The following is a 23379-nucleotide window of genomic DNA, read 5'->3' as shown; positions in this document are numbered from 1 at the left end:
TTTACAACCTCAAACTTTCCCAAACCCATAGACACAGCATGACTCTTAGACACAAAAGAATGTGTAGCCCCTGAATCAAACAAAACAAAGGACGGTACATTATGAACAAGAAAGGTACCGGTAACTACATGAGCATCATCCTGTGCTTCCTGCTTGTCCATCATGAAAAGCTTCCCACTGTTTTTCTGTCCTCCACCCTGAACTGAAGCATTGGAGGTACTTGGCTTGGCTGCCGAATCCTGGGTGGTGCTGTTGTTCTGGCGCTGATATGATCCACCACCACCGCGGTTGTAACCGCCCTGGTTGCCCTGTCCACCTCTGTTGCCCCATGAACCTCCCGGTCGGTTACTAGCAAAACTCTGAGTTGGCCCCTGAGAAAAATTCCCTGACCGAGCTCCTGAACCAGTGTCGGGCTTGTAGCTCGTGCATTCCCGTCTTTTGTGGCCTATCCCACCACAGTTGAAGCATGTAAGGTTAGAGTTGTCACTCACACTCCGACCTCCATTCTTTCCCCAGCCACGAGATCCTCCCGAGAAACCAGCTCCACCAGAAAAAGCCTTAGCATGGTTGAAGTTCCCTTTCTTGTTGGCCGACTGACTGTTGCTTCCACTGTCAGCCTTCCTCTTTTCCGCAGCAGTCCTCTCATCGATCTCTCTTGAGAGATCTACCATTCTCTCAGCTTGACCCGCTCTCAGATACACTTCCTTGAGGTCAGTAGCAACCCCGGCTGGCATACGACTCACGATCTTAGCAGATAAACCCCTCTCAAAACGGAGAGCCAAACCTCTCTGTCCTAGCTGCATGTCCTCAACATAACGAGATAGCTCCAGGAACCGATGATAGTAGTCAGTGACTGTCATCTCTTCAGTCATGGTGAAGGAATCAAAGTCGGATCTCATCTTGTGTCGGATATGCTCCGGCACAAACTGCTCCCTCATAGCACTCTTCAACCCAGACCAAGGAATAGCTCCTTCAGCCTGGTAAAAAGCTCTAGCATCTTCCTTGACGTTTTGCCACCAAACTGCAGCTTCACCTCTTAGATAGTATACTTCATGTTCTACGATCATGTCTTCAGGACACTTAACCATTTCCATGAGAGCTTCAATCTCACGGTGCCACTTTTCGAGTAGCTTTGGTTCACCTACCCCCTCATATGTGGGAGGGTTGAAACGAGCAATGATGATGCTGAGCTGAGTAGCATCCATCAACTTCTCATTCCCCTTTCCCACATTTTCGAGAGCTTCAAGGAGAGCCTCTTGTTGCTCAATCATGCGAGCAACCTCATCAAGAGTCATCTCAGAAGCTTGGATCTGCGCGGGAGTTCTTTTGGGCAGCATTTTGAGCTGACAAGAAACAAGGAATCGTAAGCACAAAAGCCTACGGCTCAAAATGTAACAACCTTCCGCCAAAGGAACACTCGGCCGAGTATACAACCTTACTCGGTCGAGTAACGACTACTCGGTCGAGTAGTCCCCAGATACTCGGTCGAGTATCGACTCCAGAAGCAAACGTCAAAAACTCAAAAAAAAAACACTCGGTCGAGTAAAACAACACTCGACCGAGTAGTCACTACTCGGTCGAGTATACTTACTTACTCGGTCGAGTTCTCACATACAGTAGCCTCTGTTACTCACTGCCAAACAACACTCGGTCGAGTGCTTGGTTACTCGGCCGAGTGCTCCCTACTCGGTCGAGTACCTGCCCTGCTCGGCCGAGTCACACTATAGACGGGTATACAGTATAAGATTCTCTATCATGCTCACTATCAAGAACTTAAATGCCACGTTATAATCACACCAGCATACAATTCATGCATATGCTAAATCCAACATAACAAACATTCACAAACCCGTCACCTCCACCATTTCTCCAATCACCACACTTATAAATTTCAACACACACCCTTTCAACTATCAACTATTACCAACATGCAACTTCACATACATGTACATACAAAACCCAACTCTCAGCACACTTCCCCCATGTTACCGGCTCGAGTTAATGAGGGCCAATTTGCGACTCCGGGACGTCTCCCGAGTCTTTGCGGTAGCTCCAAACAACTCTCCCTGGGTTCATTTTATTTAGACTCCCTAGGTTCATTAGATTCATTTGTTTAGGTGCCGGAATCTTCGGCTCTGATACCACTTTGTAACACCCTCTCATATCAAGGTGCCTTACCAGGACCACCCTGCCATGAAAGTATGTTACCATCTCGGTTGCCCGAGGTTAGTATATATTAAAAGCGTCTGAACTAAGCACATTTATTAAAGTTCTGTAACGTATAAAAGTTTACATCAACCAAATCCAAAACTAATTCGACAAATACAACTTTAATGTCTGACAACTAAAGAAATCAAAGCTAAGACTCGGACGGTGATGCTATGACTGGTGATGACACACTCCCATGACTGTCCCAAGCTCATCACTAGCAATACCTGTCAAGCCTGCTCACCATCCCCGAATGGATCACCGCAGATTCCACAAACAACAACGGGGTCAGTATTACTCAACAATATAAGACAAACAAACGAATTAATCAACTGATCATCTTCCAATCCCAATCTTTCTATCTCACACTGTAACCGACTACACACCAAAGTGTGTAGCCCTGCCAGATTACCCATCGCAACAGGTAATCCTCGCCGCCAGTGGGTGACCGCAGCCGATCCCACCTAGTCCAGCTCCTCAACGAGCGACAAACAATCCCTGTCCCTTAATGTGCACATCCCCTTCTGTGGCGGGTTCCACGGAGGGCGAACTAGGGTGTGAAGCCACTCCCGCAAGTGACTCCACCACAATCACAATCACAAGACATCACAGCCGTCACAACACCCTCACACCAACGTCGTCACAACAATCCCCATACTCCGATGATCAACAGATACAATAGTCACACAACAAACATGTCTTAACAATGAACAGTAAACTGAGTAGGGAAACCCTACCTTAGCAATCAACAGTAGAATGAAACTCGAACAATCAGAAAGGTTCCTCTACGAAGTCTTCTCCTATACAATAATCACGTAACACGATTACACATTGTACAATCCCCCATATTCCCAACTCCATATATCTATACAGTACCCCAAAGAATACGATTAACATAGAGATAGAACTTACCAACAGTAGAATGAAGAATTATACGCAAGAACTCCAAAGATTACACACACAACAATGTTATGGAATGATTAGGAAGTGATTAGGGAGAGATTAGGGTTAACGTAGAAATGATGAAGTTTGAAATGATCTTTTAGAAACTGGCGCGGGATATAAAATAACCCTAAACATTCCCTAATCAAACCGTCGAAATAACACTTCGCCAGACCGGATACTCGGTCGAGTAAGTGTATACTCGGCCGAGTATCCTCTACTCGGTCGAGTATTCACTATACTCGGCCGAGTATTCCTCGGCAGAACCAAAACAACTCACGACAACAGCACTACTCGGCCGAGTAGGCTCTACTCGGTCGAGTAGTCACCAAAGAAAATCCGTAGTATTACATAAACCACTGTGTACCAAAAGACCTCTCCAGAACTGATATCAGTGACTTCAACAGTTATATGCTGATCATTACTGTAAAGAAGATGAATTCTAAAAAGCTGAGGTACCCAAATGATCCAGACTCGACCACCAGGATGATGTAAATTGTTGTTAATGCCATTCCAATGTTGTCCAAGGTTATTAAGAACATTAAGGAAATCCTGCTCCTTTATTTTTGTCTCCACCAAACCAAATAAACCTACTTTATTGTAATAGAGAAACTGCTTAATATCTAGCTGTTTATTTGGATTATTCATACCCCTGACATTCCAAAACCCCAATTTATCCATTATCATTAGTAACAGGCACTCCACTCCCCTGTTTGCCTGGAATAGGTTCCTTGCTTGCAGTACGTTCTGGTGAAACAGCTGCCAAATATGAAGTACGAGGTCTAAGATGTGAGACTGGAGCATGTTCCTGCCTGACTAACTGTATAATTGGACTCACTGGTGTAGGTATGTTGGCAGAATTATGGATAGTAATCCCACCAAAAGGAGGAGTAGCAGGAGGTGCTACCACTGGTTGAGTTTGAGTAGGTTTTACATTGTTCCCAGTGGGTTTACTCACTGGCCTGTAAACCTGAACTTGTCTAGGAACTGCCACTTTCTTCTTACAATCCACCTTTGAATGGCCAATACCTTTACAAGACCCACACACCAATGGTTTCCATTCGTATTCCACACCAACATTCACTTCAAAGCCTTTTTCATTCTTAAAATAAATTCTCTCAGGGAAATCTTGCCCCACTTGCACTTCTACCATAAGTCTAGCATAGCCAATCCTGGTTTTCTCAAGTGTAGCACTGTCAGCTCTCATGTATTTCCCAATCAGTGAAGCAAGTTTTTCCAGTGTCTTCTCTCCCCAGAATTTCAGTCCCAAACCACACAAACGGATTCACACAGGCACAGCTTTGACAGGTTCTTTGGCGAGAGAAGCATTCTCAGACCAGGGTTTAACAACAAGAGGCTTGTTGTCAAACATGGGGAACCCTTGTTTCAGGACTAGGTTTCGACACTCCATTGTGGGAAAATGTACTAGAAAAGCGCCATTAGGTAAAAAGGATACTTTTTCATATTTATATTTCTCCCACAAGGTGTTAATAAACCCAAACAGACGCGCCCATGGAGGATTACCCACTAAAACATAACATATAACGGCCGTAGACCAGTAGTCAATTTCAGGTTGGACTTCCTCAGGCGTTATCTGAAGTAACTCTTTTTGGTCTTTAGTAGGAGAACGAGGAAGAGACTTACCAGAAACCTGAGTCCATCCCGCTTCCCCAGCAACAGGGTTATCCTCATCAGAAGCTGCTTCTTCAACCTCCACAACTGGGATTTCCTCCTCAACTGAGTCTACATCATCTTCCACTACTGGGGCATCCTCCGCGACTGACTTACCATCATCTTCCACAACAGTATCCAAGTTAATAACAGGAATCCCCACAATCTCACTGACCGGCCTCGTAGTCTTCGCATCAGCAGATTGCGGAATAGTTGCTAATTGTGAACTGGATGCCGCCATCTCCAAATGAGTAGGTTCCATCGATTCCTCACTATTATCAAGTCGTAAATTTTCTAGATTCGAAAAAGAAAGTCGCAATTTAGCTTTGGATTTTTTAATTTTGTTAAGAGAAGATTTAGATCGAGGTTTCTTTGCCATGTTGCAACTGAAACCCTAATTTTCTAGAGAGGATTTTCTCTCTCTTGAAGTCATTCTCTCTCTTGTTTTTTACTCTTATATATTCATTATTAATAATAATATTCATAACATATTTATTATTATTATTATTATTATTATTATTATTATTATTATATATATAATATTATTATATAAATATGTTATTATATTATATTTATTATTTTATTAATATATTAATTATTATTAATATTATTAATCACATATTTATTATTATTATATTTAATATTATTATATTTAATAAGTTATTATATTAGACCTATTATTATTATTATATTATTTAATTTTTAGTTATTATTATTATTATTATTATTCATAATGGTATCATTTATATTATTAATATATTATTATTATTAGTGTATTTATTGTTATATTACTATTTTATTTTTTTATATATCTTATTAGATTATTATTATTATATTATATTAATATATTATTATTCTTAATGAATAATATTATAATAATATTAATTATTATTATTATTGGTATTATTGTTATTATAATATTTATTATTATTGGTATTATTATTATTAGTATAATATTTTTATTATTATTGCAGTTCAGTTCGGTTCAGTTCAGTTAAGCTCTATTAAGTTCAGTTCAGTTCGGTTCGGTTCGGTTCAGTCCAAAAGAACAGGACTTTAGTCTCACTATAGACGGATATATCCGTCTAAAGTGAAAGACGGGTCAAATATGCTTAAAGTGGCGATATTTTTGGGTTCTACCATGCAACTTGTTGCTTATCTTATGCTTAAAATAGGTGGATACTTGACCCGTTTATAACTATAGACGGGTATCTCCTGTCTATAATGAGAATTTGTTTGAAAACAAAGATCATCTTTTTTTACAAATGTCGCTTGATTAGTTCTGTTATCCAAGACATGAACATTATTGGCTTTAGCATTTTTTTGTCAAATTATGATAATATTACAAGTCAAAGTTTTCTAATGACACTCAATTATCTCAAAGACCTAATTCCAAAAGATGATTTCATTAAGATTATTTTTATTTGGTGAAATGCATGGTTTTATAGAAATGACATTATCTTAATAATGTTCATATCAATTTGAGTAAACTTATTATTCTATGTAATAATAACATTAAGATTTGGAATGAGACTAGACATAAGGATCTCAACAATCCTGAGAAAGACGAATCAATTAGAAACACTACTAGTATGGCAGAAATCTGGTGGGAAAAATCTAAAACGGTTTTTTAAAGTTCAATTTTGACTGATCGAAAATAGTTGGGAATAAAGCTGCTTTAGGATACTCTATAAGAGTTGTCATTTTGTTAGGAGCAAAAAATTGTGGATCTAACAACATTCTTGATGCAAAAGCCCTAACATTAAAAGAAGAAATTTTAGCAGTTAAATACTTAGAATCTCAAAGCTACTTGAGGGTGATAATTTATGCGTCATAAACTCTATTCGCGGTACTTGCCAAATTCCTTGAGAAATTTCAAGTATTATCAAAAATGTGAAAATAGATTTTCATTTCTTTGAGGAAGTGACTATTAATCATTGGTTTTGTAAAGCTAACAAAGTTGCTAATTTTATGGCTTCTATTCAATATGCATGTCCAAACTCTTTCAAGATGATTCGATAGCCGATGGTTTAAGCTTACCTCATTCATCCAAAAGGACGAGATATGTTGGTCATATTCTAGAGGATCAACCTAGTTTTCTTACCTTATAAAAAAAAAAATTTAAAAAAAAATCCAGCTCGAACCGACCCAGTCTATACTCTACCCCACCCACCGCCGGTCATGGGTTAGGCTCATTGGATCTACTAGCAGAAATTCAATGCGTAATCTCAGCAAAAACATGTTTTTTCTTGTGAAAGTATAAGGTATTTTAGAACTTAGCCCCTCTCAAGTACACTAATTTTCCAATTCATCATAAAATTTTAATATAGACTTCCTACACAGTCAATTCTACTAATATGCATGAAATTCCAAGGAAGAAACAACCATTCATCATATCCTTTTGCTGGAGTCTAATTGTAAATTTGTACACGTCCAACAGGTAGCATCAATTGTTGCACAAATTAACTATGATTCATTGTTAATTGTTAGGACCCGGAAAAAAATGAGTGACATGATGTAAAAATGAGTTATGGAATAAGTACTTTTTAAATTTTAAAGTAATCCTAATTTTAAGCGATGTAACAAGAGTATATGTTAACAAAAAGAGACAAAAATATACCAAGAAGGAGCTCTTGTACATGCAAAATTTCACATCGAAACTAATAATAATTATCTTCTGGAGTTCTGGTGTATCTTTTCTCTTCAAGTTTGCCTTCTCTACAATGTAAATTGAGGTTTCTAACATTGAATGATTTACCTCATCTTTTGTACACAAAATAACTGGTTACTCTATAGTCTATACCTTTCCTCACATAATTGCTGCTAACCCCACAAAATCCCCTTCTTTTGTTGTCACATCTGAAGTATAACTGGAGCTCCGAGATTTCACTGCAAATAACCAGATGAGCCCGCGTTATCATATGTAACACAACCAAAACAATATCCCTGTACCGTAAAAGGCTCCAGTTCTATGATGGGACTGTTTTCAGATAACTGGTAATGAAAATTGTGTCTAATAATATTAGACTTTGAGATTAATGAGAATACCTAGCCATTTTTATAAATTTGTTCACTCCAGTTAGTCTTGTATACGACATAGAATGGTCTTACATGAGAACAACAGAAATATTTATGTATTCGTCATTTAGATGGGTAAAGGGTTGGTCTCACATGCAAGACCCTCTCAAATAAGTGTTTGAACATTTGTTTCGAGTAATCTGTAGTGGCCTAGTGGGTTGGTGGAGGATGACTTACTTGAAACATTAGTGATCACGTTGACACCCTTCTGAGCAGCAAGTGCCTTTAACTTGTTTCCTGTACCCAATAATAGCAGACTTTTCATGTGCTGTTTTTGTTCTTTAGGGCTAGCTGTCTTGGTCAAAGCTTCCTCAAAGGCAGTCAGATCTTGGTGACTAATACAAGGAAGCGACGATAATATCTGAAGCAAGCAAAACACAATTCCAATAAATTAAAAACAGGAAAAAAGGGAAAACTCTGAATTAAATTACTTTATTGATTCATTAAAAAATCATTATCAGAAGTTTAACAACTCACCTGTCTTGGCGCAGGGTCTCTATCAGCAAGATAAATGAATATCTCGCGACATAGACCAACGATATCTGAGCTATGAAAAGCATTTGACTCCAGGGTTAAACCTTGGATAGCAGCATAGAACAAGTCTTTGGCAACAAACTCTCGAATCTCCACATTATTTGATGTAATAGCCAAAACAACTATGACATTGCAAAAGGAACAAACTTTAGACATAGCCTCACTATCTGTCCATTTAAATGCCTCCAAACATATTTGCAGCGCTGGAACCGCCAAGTTTTTGTGCTTCAGTAAGAAGCTGCACATTAAAAGCGTATAATTGATGGCATGTCTAAACGGATAATTATGTAATGCAGTTTCACACCTATATTATTGTAAAACTGCATATTGATTGACCCAAGAATCCCTACAAAAAAATTCTTTTAGCAACATAATTTCGGATATGGGGTATATGTGTCACTGGTGTTGTTTTACAAAATCTGTGTGTAAAAATTGATTTACAAGAGACTTCCCGAGTCCCAATACGAAAACAAAGCATAGAGATAGGAAAAGTTATAGTCGCATACCCAACGCAGGAAGTAGACCCATATGCATTCAAGTCTTTCAAAGAGGATAAATCTATGCGGGTGATATGCCCTGACTGATCCAAAGAGGGAATCCCATTATTGAGTCCAGGGGAAGCTAATGTTGCTAGTATAGCGCATACTTCACGGGTTAAATCACGAAGAAGCTTCTCCTCCATCACCTCCACTTTGAGGTCGGACCCTCCAAGCATAGTGCAAACATCTGGAACCTTAGCCCTGCCTTCATTTAAAAGACCTGACCATGAGGAACTCAGAGCTTGCTGAGAATGGACAAGTATTGGGTGTAAAAGTTTTTCTAGCCAAGTGTCCCATAAATTTGGAGGGCAAGATCTGATTAATGGGATGATGACCAAATGAATGAGGTTCTTCAAATGTCTGAATTCCATCGACTGTATATTCTCCACTAGAGCCATAGCTACAGAAGGGAGATCTACACATTTGAAAAAAGCATCTCCAACAGTCGTAGCCAAGCCCAGAACATCATACCTAAACATAGATAAAACAGGTATAATCTATAAGGGTTACTTTAATAGCTCAATGAAAGTAATATAGTACAACACCAGATGTAAAATATAACAGTTGATGTTGAAGATTATATAAAAACAATTGATGAAGAATATGGTGACAATTTCATCCTCCACCAATTGAACACTCACTAAGTTCATTTGCAGAAATAATTGATTCATTATTTCATTGCCATGAATACTTGCTTCAGCTTTTGATCATAAAGATCATCACAAGAAAACGACACTACTCCATGGCCTCAACAGCTACTGCCAAAGGCTGGGTAAGATAATCAAATGTACGAGAGGCTGGATACCAGTGACTTAAGATGGTATCACGGCTGAATGCTTCTTTACGATAACAATGTCACAACACGGAAGCAGTTTTTATCACCCACTAATTTGATGTTTGGGCGAGTACTAGTCAAGATGGAAATAAGAAAAATGACTGAATGCTTCATCACAAAAGACACCAGCAAACACTAGTTTAATGTTTGCACGAGTACTTACAAAGATGGAATACGAAATAACTGTCCAGAATCCAGATTAGTAAGTTAAAATCAGGATCCAGGAATACGCTAACCTTAAAAGCAAAACACCCAATAGCCACATACAGTCTGATCAAGTGCTTATCAATCAAATAAGTCAATGAAAATTGCAAAAAAAAAAAAAAATCAAAAACATCACACATACCCACTGTCCCGGACGCCTTTCAACCAATTTCGTATGTCTTTCTCATTGGACTCTCCATATGTATCCTTGCTCATGTCTACTAAAGATCCATCGCCAAAACCCAATGCACCTTTGGGGGCTTTCATGTTCGCTTCTCCAAGAAGACTAGTTCTCTCTACATCACTCATGGCAAGTGCAGCTTTTACCTTTTCAGGCAAGGATTGTGTCACTTGAGGAGACCAAAGGGAATGCATCGCACGTAAAAGCTGCAATGAGGAAAAATAATGTCGAAACAAATAAATAGAAAGTTTACAAAACCAATAGACAAATCTAAGTGTCTCCAAATGGACATATTTTAAGATCCCACAGGGAAAGGAGTAGGTGATAATAAATCGCCTACATCATAGACTGCAACATGAGTCACAACTGAGTTTTCAAGATCTTACAGGTTACTGGAACCGAATTTTAAAGCAGTATCTGCCACATTTGTGGCGCAACGGTCACGATCAGACCGAGATGCCTAATCGTAGATCAGTAAATCATGTGGGTGAACGACTGAACATACTTTCAGAAGAGGTGGCAACATCCACGACAAGTGAGGTGCCATTGGATGGACTGGAGGATTTTCTGTTGAAACATCCTGCATGTTAATCTTCCTGATTTTGCTTCTCTTCAGCGCCCTCTCGAAGAATGTTACCGTATGAAAAAGTGACCACATCAATGGGGTATCAGAACACAAGCGAACAAAACCAAATGGATCTGACAGATAAGCATTTTGCCATTCCAGCTGGACCCACTGTTTACTCATAGGTTCAAGCAACCAGACCAAAACTTCTTGCTGTTGTTGTACGCTATAAAAAAAACATAACTCTAAAAGTATAAATATAATGGATCAAACAACAAAAGGAGGTGAAACATATTGCCAATGAAGTAATTACCCAGCAGCAGAAGCCATAATAAGAAATGCTTCACCAAGAAGGTTGTGCTCCCCACGAAGCAAAAGACCTTCATTTTGCAGATGTGCCATCATATCCGCAATTCCCTGCAAAATAAGGTGAAAGACATAAAGCTTAATTTCGTGTTAATATCATACATTTCATACAAATGCATCCATGGTTGTCGACCTCCACCAGTTTACATGAATTTTATGAACATCCAAATTTTTTGACAATTAAATGTGTTTTACACGCTAATTACAGATGCATTTGAATTTGCCATACGCAATGAGATCATCTATATCCATTGGAGACAATGAGTGAGAAACCATCATTTATTGATCCAAATTAATCTCAGTCAAAGAGAACAAAGGTCCAGCTACAAGTCCTTGGAAAATGAGTGCAACGAAATGACAGGCAGCTGGAGATAACAGAGATTCACACTTACAAGTAAGAAAATTCTATGCAAATAATTTTTAGAATTGAAGCAGAATAATCATGTTTAAAATCACAGTATCAGTCGCGGTAACGGTGTCAGGGGAATCATCCTCGACTCGGCTGTTGCACTCCGAGTTGCGGTTATCACTGTGATATTAATTTTTCAAGCTTTTGTAGATATTTTATCATCTATATGGCTATTTCATAAAAAAAATTAAGATCAATTCTATTTAGAATTATCAATTAGACCAATGTTATAATCCCTTCGTTCCGCCGAGAAGTTATCTATTTCCGTTTTAGGGTGTATCATTCAATAGTTATCTATTTCCATATTTAGTAGGAGTATGTTTTGTGGGTCTTTCATGTGCAAGTCGGAAAATGGTGATTTGTGTGGTCCAAAATCGCCCTCTCTTATTTTTTTGGTCTTATCTATTTTCGTTTTAGGGTGTATCATTCAATAGGTATCTATTTCCATTTTAAGTATGTTTTTGTGGGCCACGTGTAAGTCGTAAAATGGTGATTTGTTTTGTCCAAAATCACCTCGCTTATTTTCTTGGTCTTTGTGCCATAAGCAATAGATAACTATTGACTGGGACGGAGTCACGGAGGTAGTACAACTTTTAAGAGCTTTTCATTACAAAATTTGGCCGGTACAAGTTATAACTCACTAATCTCGGGTTCACCGCGGTCCATATCGGGCCAAGTTCCGATTCACGTCATAAATAAGTCGTCTATGCCGATATTATCCTATTTTTAATCTACCCAATACATCTTGACATATCTCGTATCGGCCACCTCTGATGCCGATACTTGGAAATCATTGATCAAAGATAACATCATAATTCTAAAAATTACTACAAATTTAAGCAATCAATACATAATTTTAAGTGATGTTTTTTAAATCACAAATTATTATTTCAGACACACATATCCATTTTAAATAAGAAACGGGTCAAATACATCCCATTGAACAAAACATGTTGTCGTCTTTTGAATGCAAAAGAGTATGTCCTTACTATCTGTGATAGTATTTGGACCTGTTTTAGAGATAAAATGGATAACTTCGTCCTAAGCAAGACTTATTGTTTTGAAATAATATATCCAATCAATGAATACGTCTAAATGAGTCCATAACCCACAGCGGCATAAAACCATAGGACCTGAAGACAACTAATTTGCTACCCAGCAGGTCGTGGTGAACATCCTGGATAAAACCATTAATAGTACTTACTACGAGCTTTACTCCAAAAGATATGGTATGCACTACTAAATAAAATAAACTGTAGCAGAACTCACTTTTTTCTCCCCTAAGTTCCTTAATATTTTAGACGGAAAAGGAGATGAGAATCATCAAATACCTTCATGTGAGGAAGCAGACTTCTGTCAGCAACTCTAGCAATCCGGATGAAAGATGTACAAATCTGTAACCTGGCATGCCGGGCACTGTTTGTTGAAGGATCCTGTCAATGAACCATATATTTGAATAAACAAAATGTCTAAGGAGGTCCCTTGTGCAATCATACATATCAATGATTAAATAAAAGAAGCTGGAGAAAAGACCTTGGCAATGACAGGGAGGGAGGTCAAAAGTTCAAAGAGCTTATTAACAACAGGACCGACTGCATCCGGAAAAACCTTCAGAAAAGGACCCAATGCGTGAAAAAAGTGGCCGAGGACTTCAACAAGCACAGGTTCACTCCACTTCAAGGTAAGCAGCTGCTGCAGGAGACCTTCAGTTCACCAGATTTAGGAATCATAGAAAATATGAGGAACAATATTCGTAATAACTATATTCCCTTTAAATCAGAAAGACACCCAAGTTTCGTTTCTGGGTTAATTTGTAAAGACTAACCACTTTTTTTGGGTTAACCTTCTAATTACAAAAAGACCTTACTGCGTTTAACGAAGTGTCCCATTTGCCCTTTTGTTTCTATTTGAAAATGAGGTAGCACATAATAACTAAGCAGATTCTACCTTCAAATATCCTGCACAATGTAAGTTGAATTTCCGAGTTACTTGCTCCAGAATCATTAGTTCCGTCAAAAAGTGCAATAACAATGTTCTCCAACGCAAATTCCATGCTCTCCAGTATGGCCAATTCCTGAGATTATTGTCAGCAAAAATATTCTCTTAATAAAGCAGAGAGGACACACGCCATACAGTTCTCTTTTTATACATGGAAACAAAAAAGTGAAGAGTAAAAAAAATGACCAAAGAGGACACAAGATATGATATGAAAATTCAGAAACACTTTCGCGATCTATATTTACCAAATTACCTGAATTGGCATGGAAGAGGACAATATTGATTTAATAATCATGACTACTCTATCAGATACTCTCACAGCAGCAACAATCGGCTTGTGGTTTGAAACAAACCGAATCAGTTCCATCTGACAATCAGTAGAACCATGAATCAGAATAGGGTAAGAAAACAGCACGAAAGAATACTGAACCATAGGCAGAACAAGGCTGTGGAGGCAAATCAATTTATCCTACGTTCTTCAACATCAGTTGCAATTTTTTATCGGAGTCCGTCATAAATAAATTTGTTTTTTTTTTAGTTTGGTCGTCTTACAGATCTCACTATACCAGACTTCATAACTGCCACGTAGCTTATTTTGCCAACATAATCAATTGGTGTTAGCTAACAACTGCCTAGTGTCCAATAAATATTTCCCTTTAATATATTCAAAAAACATACAACAATAAATAACTATGGATCCGATCAATCATATGCAGGACTTGAAAAGCTTCCAAAGATGTAAGAAGTCATACCCTCTATGTTACCCAGTCTCAATTAGCCGTCCTAAGTGCCAGACTCTCTTATTTTGTCAAAACCCAGATTTGTTTATACCATTAGCAATTAACCCACCTAACTAACTAACTCCCAAGTCCTCAACCACCCCCTTAACCCAGCCACAATATCCACCTCTAATTCACGATCCTACCCTGCCTCGTTTCATTGCTGCCAACCTCTGATGCCTCCACCCACCCATTCACCCAACTTCCTCTCTTCCTCCATCGGTTACCTTGTTGCATCCGGCACAAGGCTTCATCCTCGCCTCACATATAAACCCTTTTCTTTACTCTCATTTTTCTGACCTCCCCAATACAAGAGATTTTATCCCACACCAAAGGCCTCAAAGCAACATCTGAGCCCTATACACAAACCAAATCTTGCACAGATTACTAGTCATAGAAGATTTTTGACACATGGAATGAAATACTTCAGTTACATAGACGTATACAGTCGAAGGTGAGTCCACACTGCTAATTCAGTTGCGATTCTTCATTGCTCATGTGGAGATGAAAGATTTTCACAGGTCTAGAATAAATGATCAATAACATTGAAATTTAATTTTGTTGATGTTCTCTCCTGTGTATTTTATGCAGCTGACGTTCGCTCCTACTTTTTAACCAACTTCAACTTCCATCTCATTTTACCCTTGTTGTAATGTTTGTGTCAAAAGCAATATGAAACAGGAAGAGAAGTGGAGAGATTTAATTTTTGAACAACCCAAAACCAAACTTCTTCCAAGTTTTATTTTACATCGTCTTTGTCTCTAAAAACTGACTTTATGCTGAATCTTTCTTTTTTTTTTTTTAAAAATAATGTTGAAATTTTGAAATAATTAGCAAAATGAGGTTGGCCAAAATTTATTTAGCGAAATGGAGTTACGCCACTTCATGTGGCGTGTTTACGAGACATGCGAAAGGTGGGAAGAAAAATAGACAACTGAAAGCGTAATTCCTTCTTTAAACACACCACGCAGAGTAGCGTCTCGTTTGAGCCCCATTTTGCTAAATAAGTTTTGCCCGGCCCCATATTTGCTAATTATTATATTTTATTTCAACATTATTCTAAAAACAAATTCCTCTATGACAATGTGAGGCTATTCAATAACATATACTCCATACTCTGATTCTGAAGAGTCAACACTTGGTAAAATACTAAAATGCACAAGGGAGAAATAATAAACAAGGTATATATGACAAACCAGCTTTGAACGATATTGACTGAATTCTCCCTTGTCCTCAAAATCATCACTCCACAGTTCCAATTGCCCCAAAGAAACCATAGTCTCTGGAGAGATTTTTTCTTTTCTGAGAAGACGCAGGAAAGATATATCCAGAATAGCACCACAGTAGTCATCATTTATTAGATTCAAAATCTCTTTCTTCACTTTTTCAGCCTGCCCACTGCCAGTAACACTGCTTACTGCACCGTCTCCAGATGCAACAGACTTGGGTTTCCACAATAAATCTCTCATCAATGCCTATTAAAGTAAAGGGGCGACATGAGTCCAAAGGTAACTTTAGAAGAAATTTAGAAAATGAGGTGAAGTTTAAACAGACCAGCCAGAAAGACAGCGATTGGAAATGAAGGGCGAATCGACGATGTTGGAAGTAACCCAGCATCTGCACAGACACATGTTCATTGATTATAGATATCTCTGTATTAAAATAAGCAACTAATATTATGAGTACAAATGATGTAACCTGCAATGCAAGCCCTAATTTCGGCGTATTAAAGATCTAAGAATATATTACCTCCAATTACTCATTTGACTTTGGTAGTCAGCCGATGTCCACACTCCACAATGAGCATTAATTTTGACAAATATATGTGGATATACACCGTAAAATTTGTCACATTTGATTTATCAAAAAGATAATTACTCACATTGCACTTATAAGAAGTTGTGCTATTATCTGTCAACGTTGACATCGTCTGACCAAATGGAAACAATATAATTCGGATGGGGGGAGTATGACATTTCTGAAGTTTGGAATATTTTTTTTACTTCCAAACAGAAGCTCCTCAAACAGAAGTAAAGGTTAAAAATGCAGCATGAAGTCAAAAACGATGGGACAAATCCTTCAGAAAGGCAGAAATATTATGACGATCGAACACCGTACAGTGTACTTCTAAACGAGTGTGTGTAAGTAGCCCTAAACAATCAGAATGCAAATCTAGCATCACAAGCAAAGTACCTGTTGAAGAAATAAAGATACCCCAAGCATATCACTAGAGATGCAAATCAGATTTGCGGAGCCAAGAGAAACCATGCTCTCGCATATTAACTCCGCGAATTCAAGTTCACTGTCGTCAATGGCCCCACCTCCCACGCTAGATTTATTGAGGAAATCTCCAGAGACCTTCATTAAAATCTGAAAGATACTGCTCACTGCAGAATCAAATTCTGAAGATGCATCAGCAGGTCTCTTTCTGCAAATCAACATAAATAATAGCAATTCAATATTTGTTTGTCAATCATCACAAAGTATAGCCTGAAGCCCTGAACGCTAAGAGGAAATGGAAAAAGATCTCAGCCGTATACGGCGTATACCTTGCTGCGACGAGCTTGAAAAACTCACATGCGTGAAGTCGGAAATCGGGGGAAGAAAGCAAGTAGCCACACCTGCAGTAAGAAGTTTTCTGGAGAATGAGAAGAATTACATAAGTGAGTCATGGCATAAGATTTTAAAAGGTTTACATTACCCATTTATTATGTTATATTTGGTAAGATCAGGCAACGGTGCCCACTCGGCATAAGCATTTATTGCATTCAAGGTCGCAGTTACAGTGGCTACATGCTGTTTTGCAATGTCCATTTGCTGTCGCTGAGCCTCATTCACAGCCGCTCCATAGTGCCTTTCTAGCAGCTACATCAGAAATTATCAGAGCATGAGACACCCCAAGAAAAATGATACAGATGCCTTTCCTATTTGACAATTAACAGGTATAGAACTATGTTATCCTTGGGAACATACAGTGAACAACAACGGCAAAATTTCTGGCAGAGAATCTGTGAGTCCACGTAATAATAACCGGCGTCTCTCACCTGTAAAATTCAAATCGAAGAACGGTCAGATAAAAGCAACATTAATAGCTCTAAACACCAAAATATAGCTCATTTTTTGTTGAATAAAATTGGACAAATTTTCTTTACCTTCTAAATCTTCATTATGAACAGTAATATCTTCAGGCAGCCATCTAAGCATCATTGAAACTAATTCTGCCTGAATATTATATCTCAAATGTTAATATTCATTACAGATTAAATGTTCCTACTTGAGGATAAAAATGAAAAAATACGAACATAATGCTATATAAATTCTTTGATGAGGGAGCAGAGTTTTACTTGAGAAGGACCATTATTAGACAAGGCCACAACAGAAGGGAGAAGCTCCTGCCACAAACTAGGGCCTTCTCTTCGCACTATCTGAAGAAAAAAAAAAATATTCATGAAAAAATCCCATTAGGAAGCAATTGACACCCCTTGAATATGAAATTACTAGGAAGTCTGACAAAAACCTCTGCAACTAGAGCAGCAGCCTGACTTTTCAGAGCCCACTCCTCACATGGGTCTGCAATCTGAGACAGCAAGTCAACAGCAATGCTTGCAAAGTTCCGCCTCTCATTTGAGTTTAATTCTTCCCAACGCAACCTCACCAAATGCTTCACATCATGAAACAAATGTCAAAGGCTGAAGTTTACGTATAATTGGAAAAAGTTCGAATACAGACAGAATTTCGTTGCCGTTAGATAATAGCATGAGGGAATCAGAAACCTTCCATCTCACAAAAAAGACTTATACAAAACAAAATATTATTAAATCTATAAAGGAGCAAAAGAGGAAAAGGGCCTTCATTTGCATACATTACAATAATACGTGTCGGACAAAACTACAAAAATAATTGCGATACCCACACCATTTGCTTAGGCGGACAAAGAAGAGATCCCCACCTGTAATACCCAAGACTCTATATTTAATGCTAAGAAAATTTATTATTGAATCAGGAAACACCTGTACTTTAACAAATTGACACCTTGAACAGTTACTGGTCGACCAATACAATAAAATTGACTCCAAACTGAATAAAAAATCCTTCATTTATAAGACATTGATTCAAACTTTCAAAGAATTTCAACGTGTACAAGAACAGAAGTCCAGTTCTGACACTAAAGCGCGAAATGTGTCGGCCACAAGAAGCAAGCAAGCTCAAAGGACCATAAAGTCACCACTCGCAGAGCAAGAAATACATGTAGATAATAACACTCAATGACAGATATCTTAGCTTCAAGAAGAAAAGGTCAAGAAGAACAACCTGAAGCATTTTGAAGGCGTGGAGACGTATTTCTGATGACCACTCCTTCTTGACTAAATTGAAGGATGTACTACCCAAAACTCGCACATCACCCGCTTTAAACTGTAATTCCAAAAAAATTTATGAGCATCGATATATCATATGGCAATAAAGATAGTTCAGATAAAAGATGCAAGTAGTAGAAGATGGAAATGCTTAATCAGTTGCAAAATTCGCTTTCACGTTAGGAAAAGGAAAATAAATAGCTGACTAATCGCGCCAGTAGTTGACATAATGACATGTGCCTTGAAATAAATTCCAAGCAAGGGAAACGAGGAAGTAATTCGAAAGTTTCTGATTTAGAAATAAACTGCCAGAAGTCCAGAATTATATGCGTAATCAACGCATGAAGATCCAAAAGGTTTCACTCTTATTACTATATTTAGATCTTTCACTCGTAACAATATTGTATGATCAAAGCATAGTGACATTCATTTTGAGATAGGCACATACACTAGCTATGCAGATTGCAGAGTAATCAACGACTCGTATCATTACCCGCTAAAAAATACTTACATAATGCTCAAAAACTAAGAAGATCCCACAATAATTTTGCAATGCAAGTATCTCATTCTAAATTTTATTTCCACCAGCATTACATATTACGTCACTATAGTCTTACTGTTTGACTTTTCTTTACTAAATAAATTGAAACATATAGAAAACTATAAATGTACCTAAAATATTTTATTGAGTAATAAAAAATATTCGGAAAATATTTTAACAAAAAAAAAAAAAGAGTAATATATAAATTTAAAGGAAACAGTCAAAGTGCTGTTTTGGAGACCACAAAAAGTCAAACAGGGAGATCATAAGGAAAATGATGGAGTAACTAGAGTATATAATCAATTTTTATATTTATAAAATCATAATTATATTTTAACATTTAGGCAGGGCAGGTAACAAATCTTTATGAAACTGGAAAATGTGACTGAGTGAGTGTATAATTAATTCTTTTTCAACATTGAGTTCCTTTTAGTTCTCTGTGATTTATCTTGCTACATCAATATTCAATAAATTCAGCAAAGGATTCAACTGCTGAAAGTTAGGTTATGAAACTAGCAGTCACTGATACAACTATTTTAATTGAAAATATTCCTAAAACAATAAGAATATAACACAAATTAAAATGAGAGTGGCTACGAAATCTGAAACTCATGTTAGTAAATTATATATAGAGTGATATCCAATGGTAAAACATCTCAGCAAGTTGTACTTTACTACTAACGGTCAGTCTGGATATTGCTCCACAAGCGTTTCCCATAAAAATGTGTGTATGCTCTCTTACTTCTATTCTAGTGTAGTTCTAAGTTGAACCAAATGAATTTGTCCCAATGAAATACTATTTTCTTAACTTTCAATAGATCAAGACCATCAAGTAGAGTTAAGAACTTCTTCCAAGTATTTAAAATTGGAAATGCTATATCCAATTTCCATATTTGATAACTTATAAAAAACAACGAGATTTGCACACTTCGTCCCTTCAATAAAGGTTCCAAAAATCCTGGCTGGGAAACTTCCAAAAAGCATTTAGTGGCGAATACCTTCCAAAAGGCATTTAGTGGTGAAGACCTTCATCATATTGAGATTCGAGAACAAAGAAAAAAGATATTTAAAACAAAAACCATGATTGTAACAGAAGGAATTAACAACTGTTAACGGTACTGAGGCGGAATTAATAATATCCAGTTATGAATTAGTCAACGGAAACTAAACGTCAAATCATAGTTGGATAAACAAACAGAAGATAAATGCTTCCAAAACAAGAAAAATATAGCTTCTGCAGTTTTGCATCTCACAAGTAATCATGCCTGAGATGCCATCATATACGCAGCTTGAACTTACGCTAACGGGGAAAGTTGGTTTTGAGAACATCACTTATACCAATAATCAACTTATCAAAAATGATTTACAACTTATATCTCTATCCGGAATCATATAATAGCCAACTAATAGAGTGTACTATCGCCAGTTTCAGCGCCATAAAACAACGATGTATATGATGCTTTCAGAACCACAAAATGCACAAGCGGGTTTCTACAAATTTATAAAGATGATCATCTTCACCACTCCTTACATTTCCTCCCAGTGACAGCAACAGAGCCTTAATCCCAACACGACTTTGGGTTGACTAGCATGAACTATTACGAAAGGAGTATAAACCGACTAGCTAACATGGCTAACAACAAAATTGATCAAAAGGGTTAAACTGACATACAAGGGCAACATTGCCTAGATAACAACTAACACAAACAATCAGCATTTAAACAACAATCAGTATAAATCAACTACTCCCTCTGTCTCATTCATTTGTTTACCTTTTTTATTCTTTGTGAGCGGTACTTTAATCAAGAGTAAACAAATGATTAGGACGGAGGGATATCAAATATCAGCACGAACCATCCATACATTCAAAAAACCAACACTTGAACAATATAATCAATAATTACCTAAACATTTAAGAATAAAAAACAACCCACAATAAAATTTGAAAAATAAATAAAAACATGCAGTAAAAAAAAAAAAAAAGGCAGGAGATTATACAGATTCTAGGAAAGTAAAAGCAGCATTCCGAGCATCAGGAGAAGAACTCCAATCAAGAGCAGCTGCAATTGCTCTTGCCACATTGTTTGTAATGCTTCCACTTTCTTCCATTTTTCACCCCTTTAATTGATCTTCTGAGTTGTTTTTTAGGGGTTTTTAAAGGGTTTTTAAGAACCCAGAAATCATAAAATAGGAAGAGAATCAGTGATTTGTTTGCTTATAAATTGTGACCAGAGTAAGGAATATATGTATGGGGTGCGTTTTTTGGTTAAAACTGCTACAAACTTTGCTTATTCTCTGGAAAAGGTGGAAATTAGTGTGACCATTAGTCAAACCAAAGCAATTTTGTAAAAGTCTTAATTTTCGAGGTAAGTCTGGCTTAAGACGGACTATCAATATAACAGCTTAATCTTTTTTTATAATCTTGTCTTGAGTTCAAAAGGTTTGTCAACAATTTGATCGTGGAGAAGGTTAGGTCACAGGGGTAGCTTAATTTTTAGCTTTGTTGTTGAGTTTAGTCAATTTGGGGAAATTAAGATTTTAAACATGCTCGTATTAATTACCAAGCCATATGGTTTTAATGTAAAGATATTTATTTAGAGTATAATAGTGTTTTTTTGACAGCGTAAATAAAGGGTTTTTATACTGATGGCATTTGACTCATTTGGTCAAATGTACTTATTTTAGTAATATTACTAGTGTAACCCCCGTGAAAATTCACGGGGTTGTTTTAAATTTTTGATAAATAAATTTAATTAAATATATTACGAAATGAAAAAAAAAATACTCCTTATCACCTAAAGTTAAAAAAAAAACTGCTCGATCTACAGCCTAAGTGATAATGCTACTACATAATCAGACATCAGTACAAATACGACGGTACAAATATGATAACTAAAAACCTCACTTCATGTTACTCTCGAACGTTAATGAAGGACGTCCTCGTATAATAAATTATGAATTAACATAAATTTCAATGTTGTACTTGTAATTCCTTGTTTATGTTACTTGGTATGTCAATTTTGTGTTTTTTGAGATGTAATGAGCATCTTAAAATTGGTGCAAATTCGATGAGATTCAATTGCATTAAGATAATATTCTTTTTATTGAATTAAATAATACCGAACATCATATATTATTGCTTTTGTCAGATTTCGTATATCAAATCACCGAACCGATTCAAAGCCGTTCCGAAATATAAGTTCGAACAGATATACATATTCGAATTTTTCAAATATCAAATCTAGTAATGATACGGTGATTCCCATCCTCTTCTGCCTTCAACCACCATCTTTGAGAAGGATCTCCACAATACTTTAAGCATTTATTCTCAGGAAATCAATCAGCATAGTTGCAACTTGCAAGTCACCGTGATTTAGCTCCACAACCGTTTGGTCCTCTTCTGAAAATGAGTGTCAAATTTTAGAGAGGAAGTATACAATCTAAACTATAACATAAGCCCTTACCAAGAAACTAATTCCCAATGGAAAAAAAAAAAAGCAATGGGGACAAAGATCAGAGTATAGAAAAATAAACTAAACGTTCCATTCTTTTAAGCGAAGTGAGAAATAACACACCAGAAAGAATATCATTCAGAAAAGCTGGTCTTTTGTTTGTTGATCATGGATGTTGGCTCTATCTTTGACGACCAATAGTGCGTAGTTGATTATCCTATTGAGGAGGACATACACTGGTTTTGAAGCGTCCCTCCATGGATTGACATCCATACACTGTTTGTTGATTATCCTTTTAAGCGTCACACTAATCGAACCACAAACATCGAACATTCTTTCACTACCGAGTACACCTCATATGCACACTTAACTCCACTCAACACCATTTTTGCCTAATTTCACACCAAAACAGAGACTGAAGGTGAGACGTTAGAGGAATGACCGTGATATTTTGGAGCAAGAGAGCTCGAAAGAGGTGAAAGCAAATAATTGAGAGGCTTAGGCTACCAAGACGCTGAGTTTTGGAAGGAATATAAGCAAAGTGTTGGTTTTAAATACTGTTCAATGGAACAACAACATGGGTTACACACTCTTGCAAACAAAAAGATGAACAATCGAGAGATGGCACAAGAATAATCATCATCGACAATTTAAATAACTGGCTTAGGTGATAGGGAGATCAAACCTGAAGAACACCTTTTGTTGGAACACGATACTTAATG

At 37.2% G+C, this 23379-nt stretch overlaps 1 protein-coding gene across 1 annotated transcript; it reads right to left on the bottom strand.

Annotated features, from left to right (window-relative positions):
• Positions 1–7468: 7468 nt before the first annotated feature.
• LOC141657507 (protein HASTY 1) lies at positions 7469–21629 on the bottom strand. Its single transcript, XM_074464768.1, has 22 exons — positions 21204–21629; positions 18621–18722; positions 17827–17970; positions 17654–17734; positions 17462–17531; positions 17283–17353; positions 17011–17174; positions 16859–16930; positions 16503–16737; positions 15864–15926; positions 15506–15784; positions 13784–13897; positions 13480–13606; positions 13066–13235; positions 12864–12965; positions 11071–11174; positions 10698–10983; positions 10154–10398; positions 8940–9443; positions 8377–8671; positions 8077–8260; positions 7469–7710 (listed from the first exon to the last, which is right to left on the bottom strand). The coding sequence occupies exons 1-22, from the start codon at positions 21312–21314 to the stop codon at positions 7631–7633; spliced, it is 3603 nt and encodes a 1200-aa protein (XP_074320869.1). The 5' UTR covers positions 21315–21629; the 3' UTR covers positions 7469–7630.
• Between the last annotated feature and the right edge of the window lie 1750 nt (positions 21630–23379).

This window comes from Silene latifolia, chromosome 5 (assembly GCF_048544455.1).
Source record: "Silene latifolia isolate original U9 population chromosome 5, ASM4854445v1, whole genome shotgun sequence".
Taxonomy (NCBI): Eukaryota; Viridiplantae; Streptophyta; class Magnoliopsida; order Caryophyllales; family Caryophyllaceae; genus Silene; species Silene latifolia.
This window is presented reverse-complemented; position numbering and strand designations above follow the sequence as displayed.

Excerpts from the sequence above, each read along its gene's own strand:
- LOC141657507 (XM_074464768.1), bottom strand. The coding sequence starts at position 21,314 with ATGGAAGAAAGTGGAAGCATTACAAACAATGTGGCAAGAGCAATTGCA. Across the intron at positions 17,354-17,461 it reads TCATAATGAAGATTTAGAAG|GTGAGAGACGCCGGTTATTA; the intron begins GTAAAGAAAATT and ends TGAATTTTACAG. Across the intron at positions 8,672-8,939 it reads GGGTCTACTTCCTGCGTTGG|CTTCTTACTGAAGCACAAAA; the intron begins GTATGCGACTAT and ends TTTAATGTGCAG.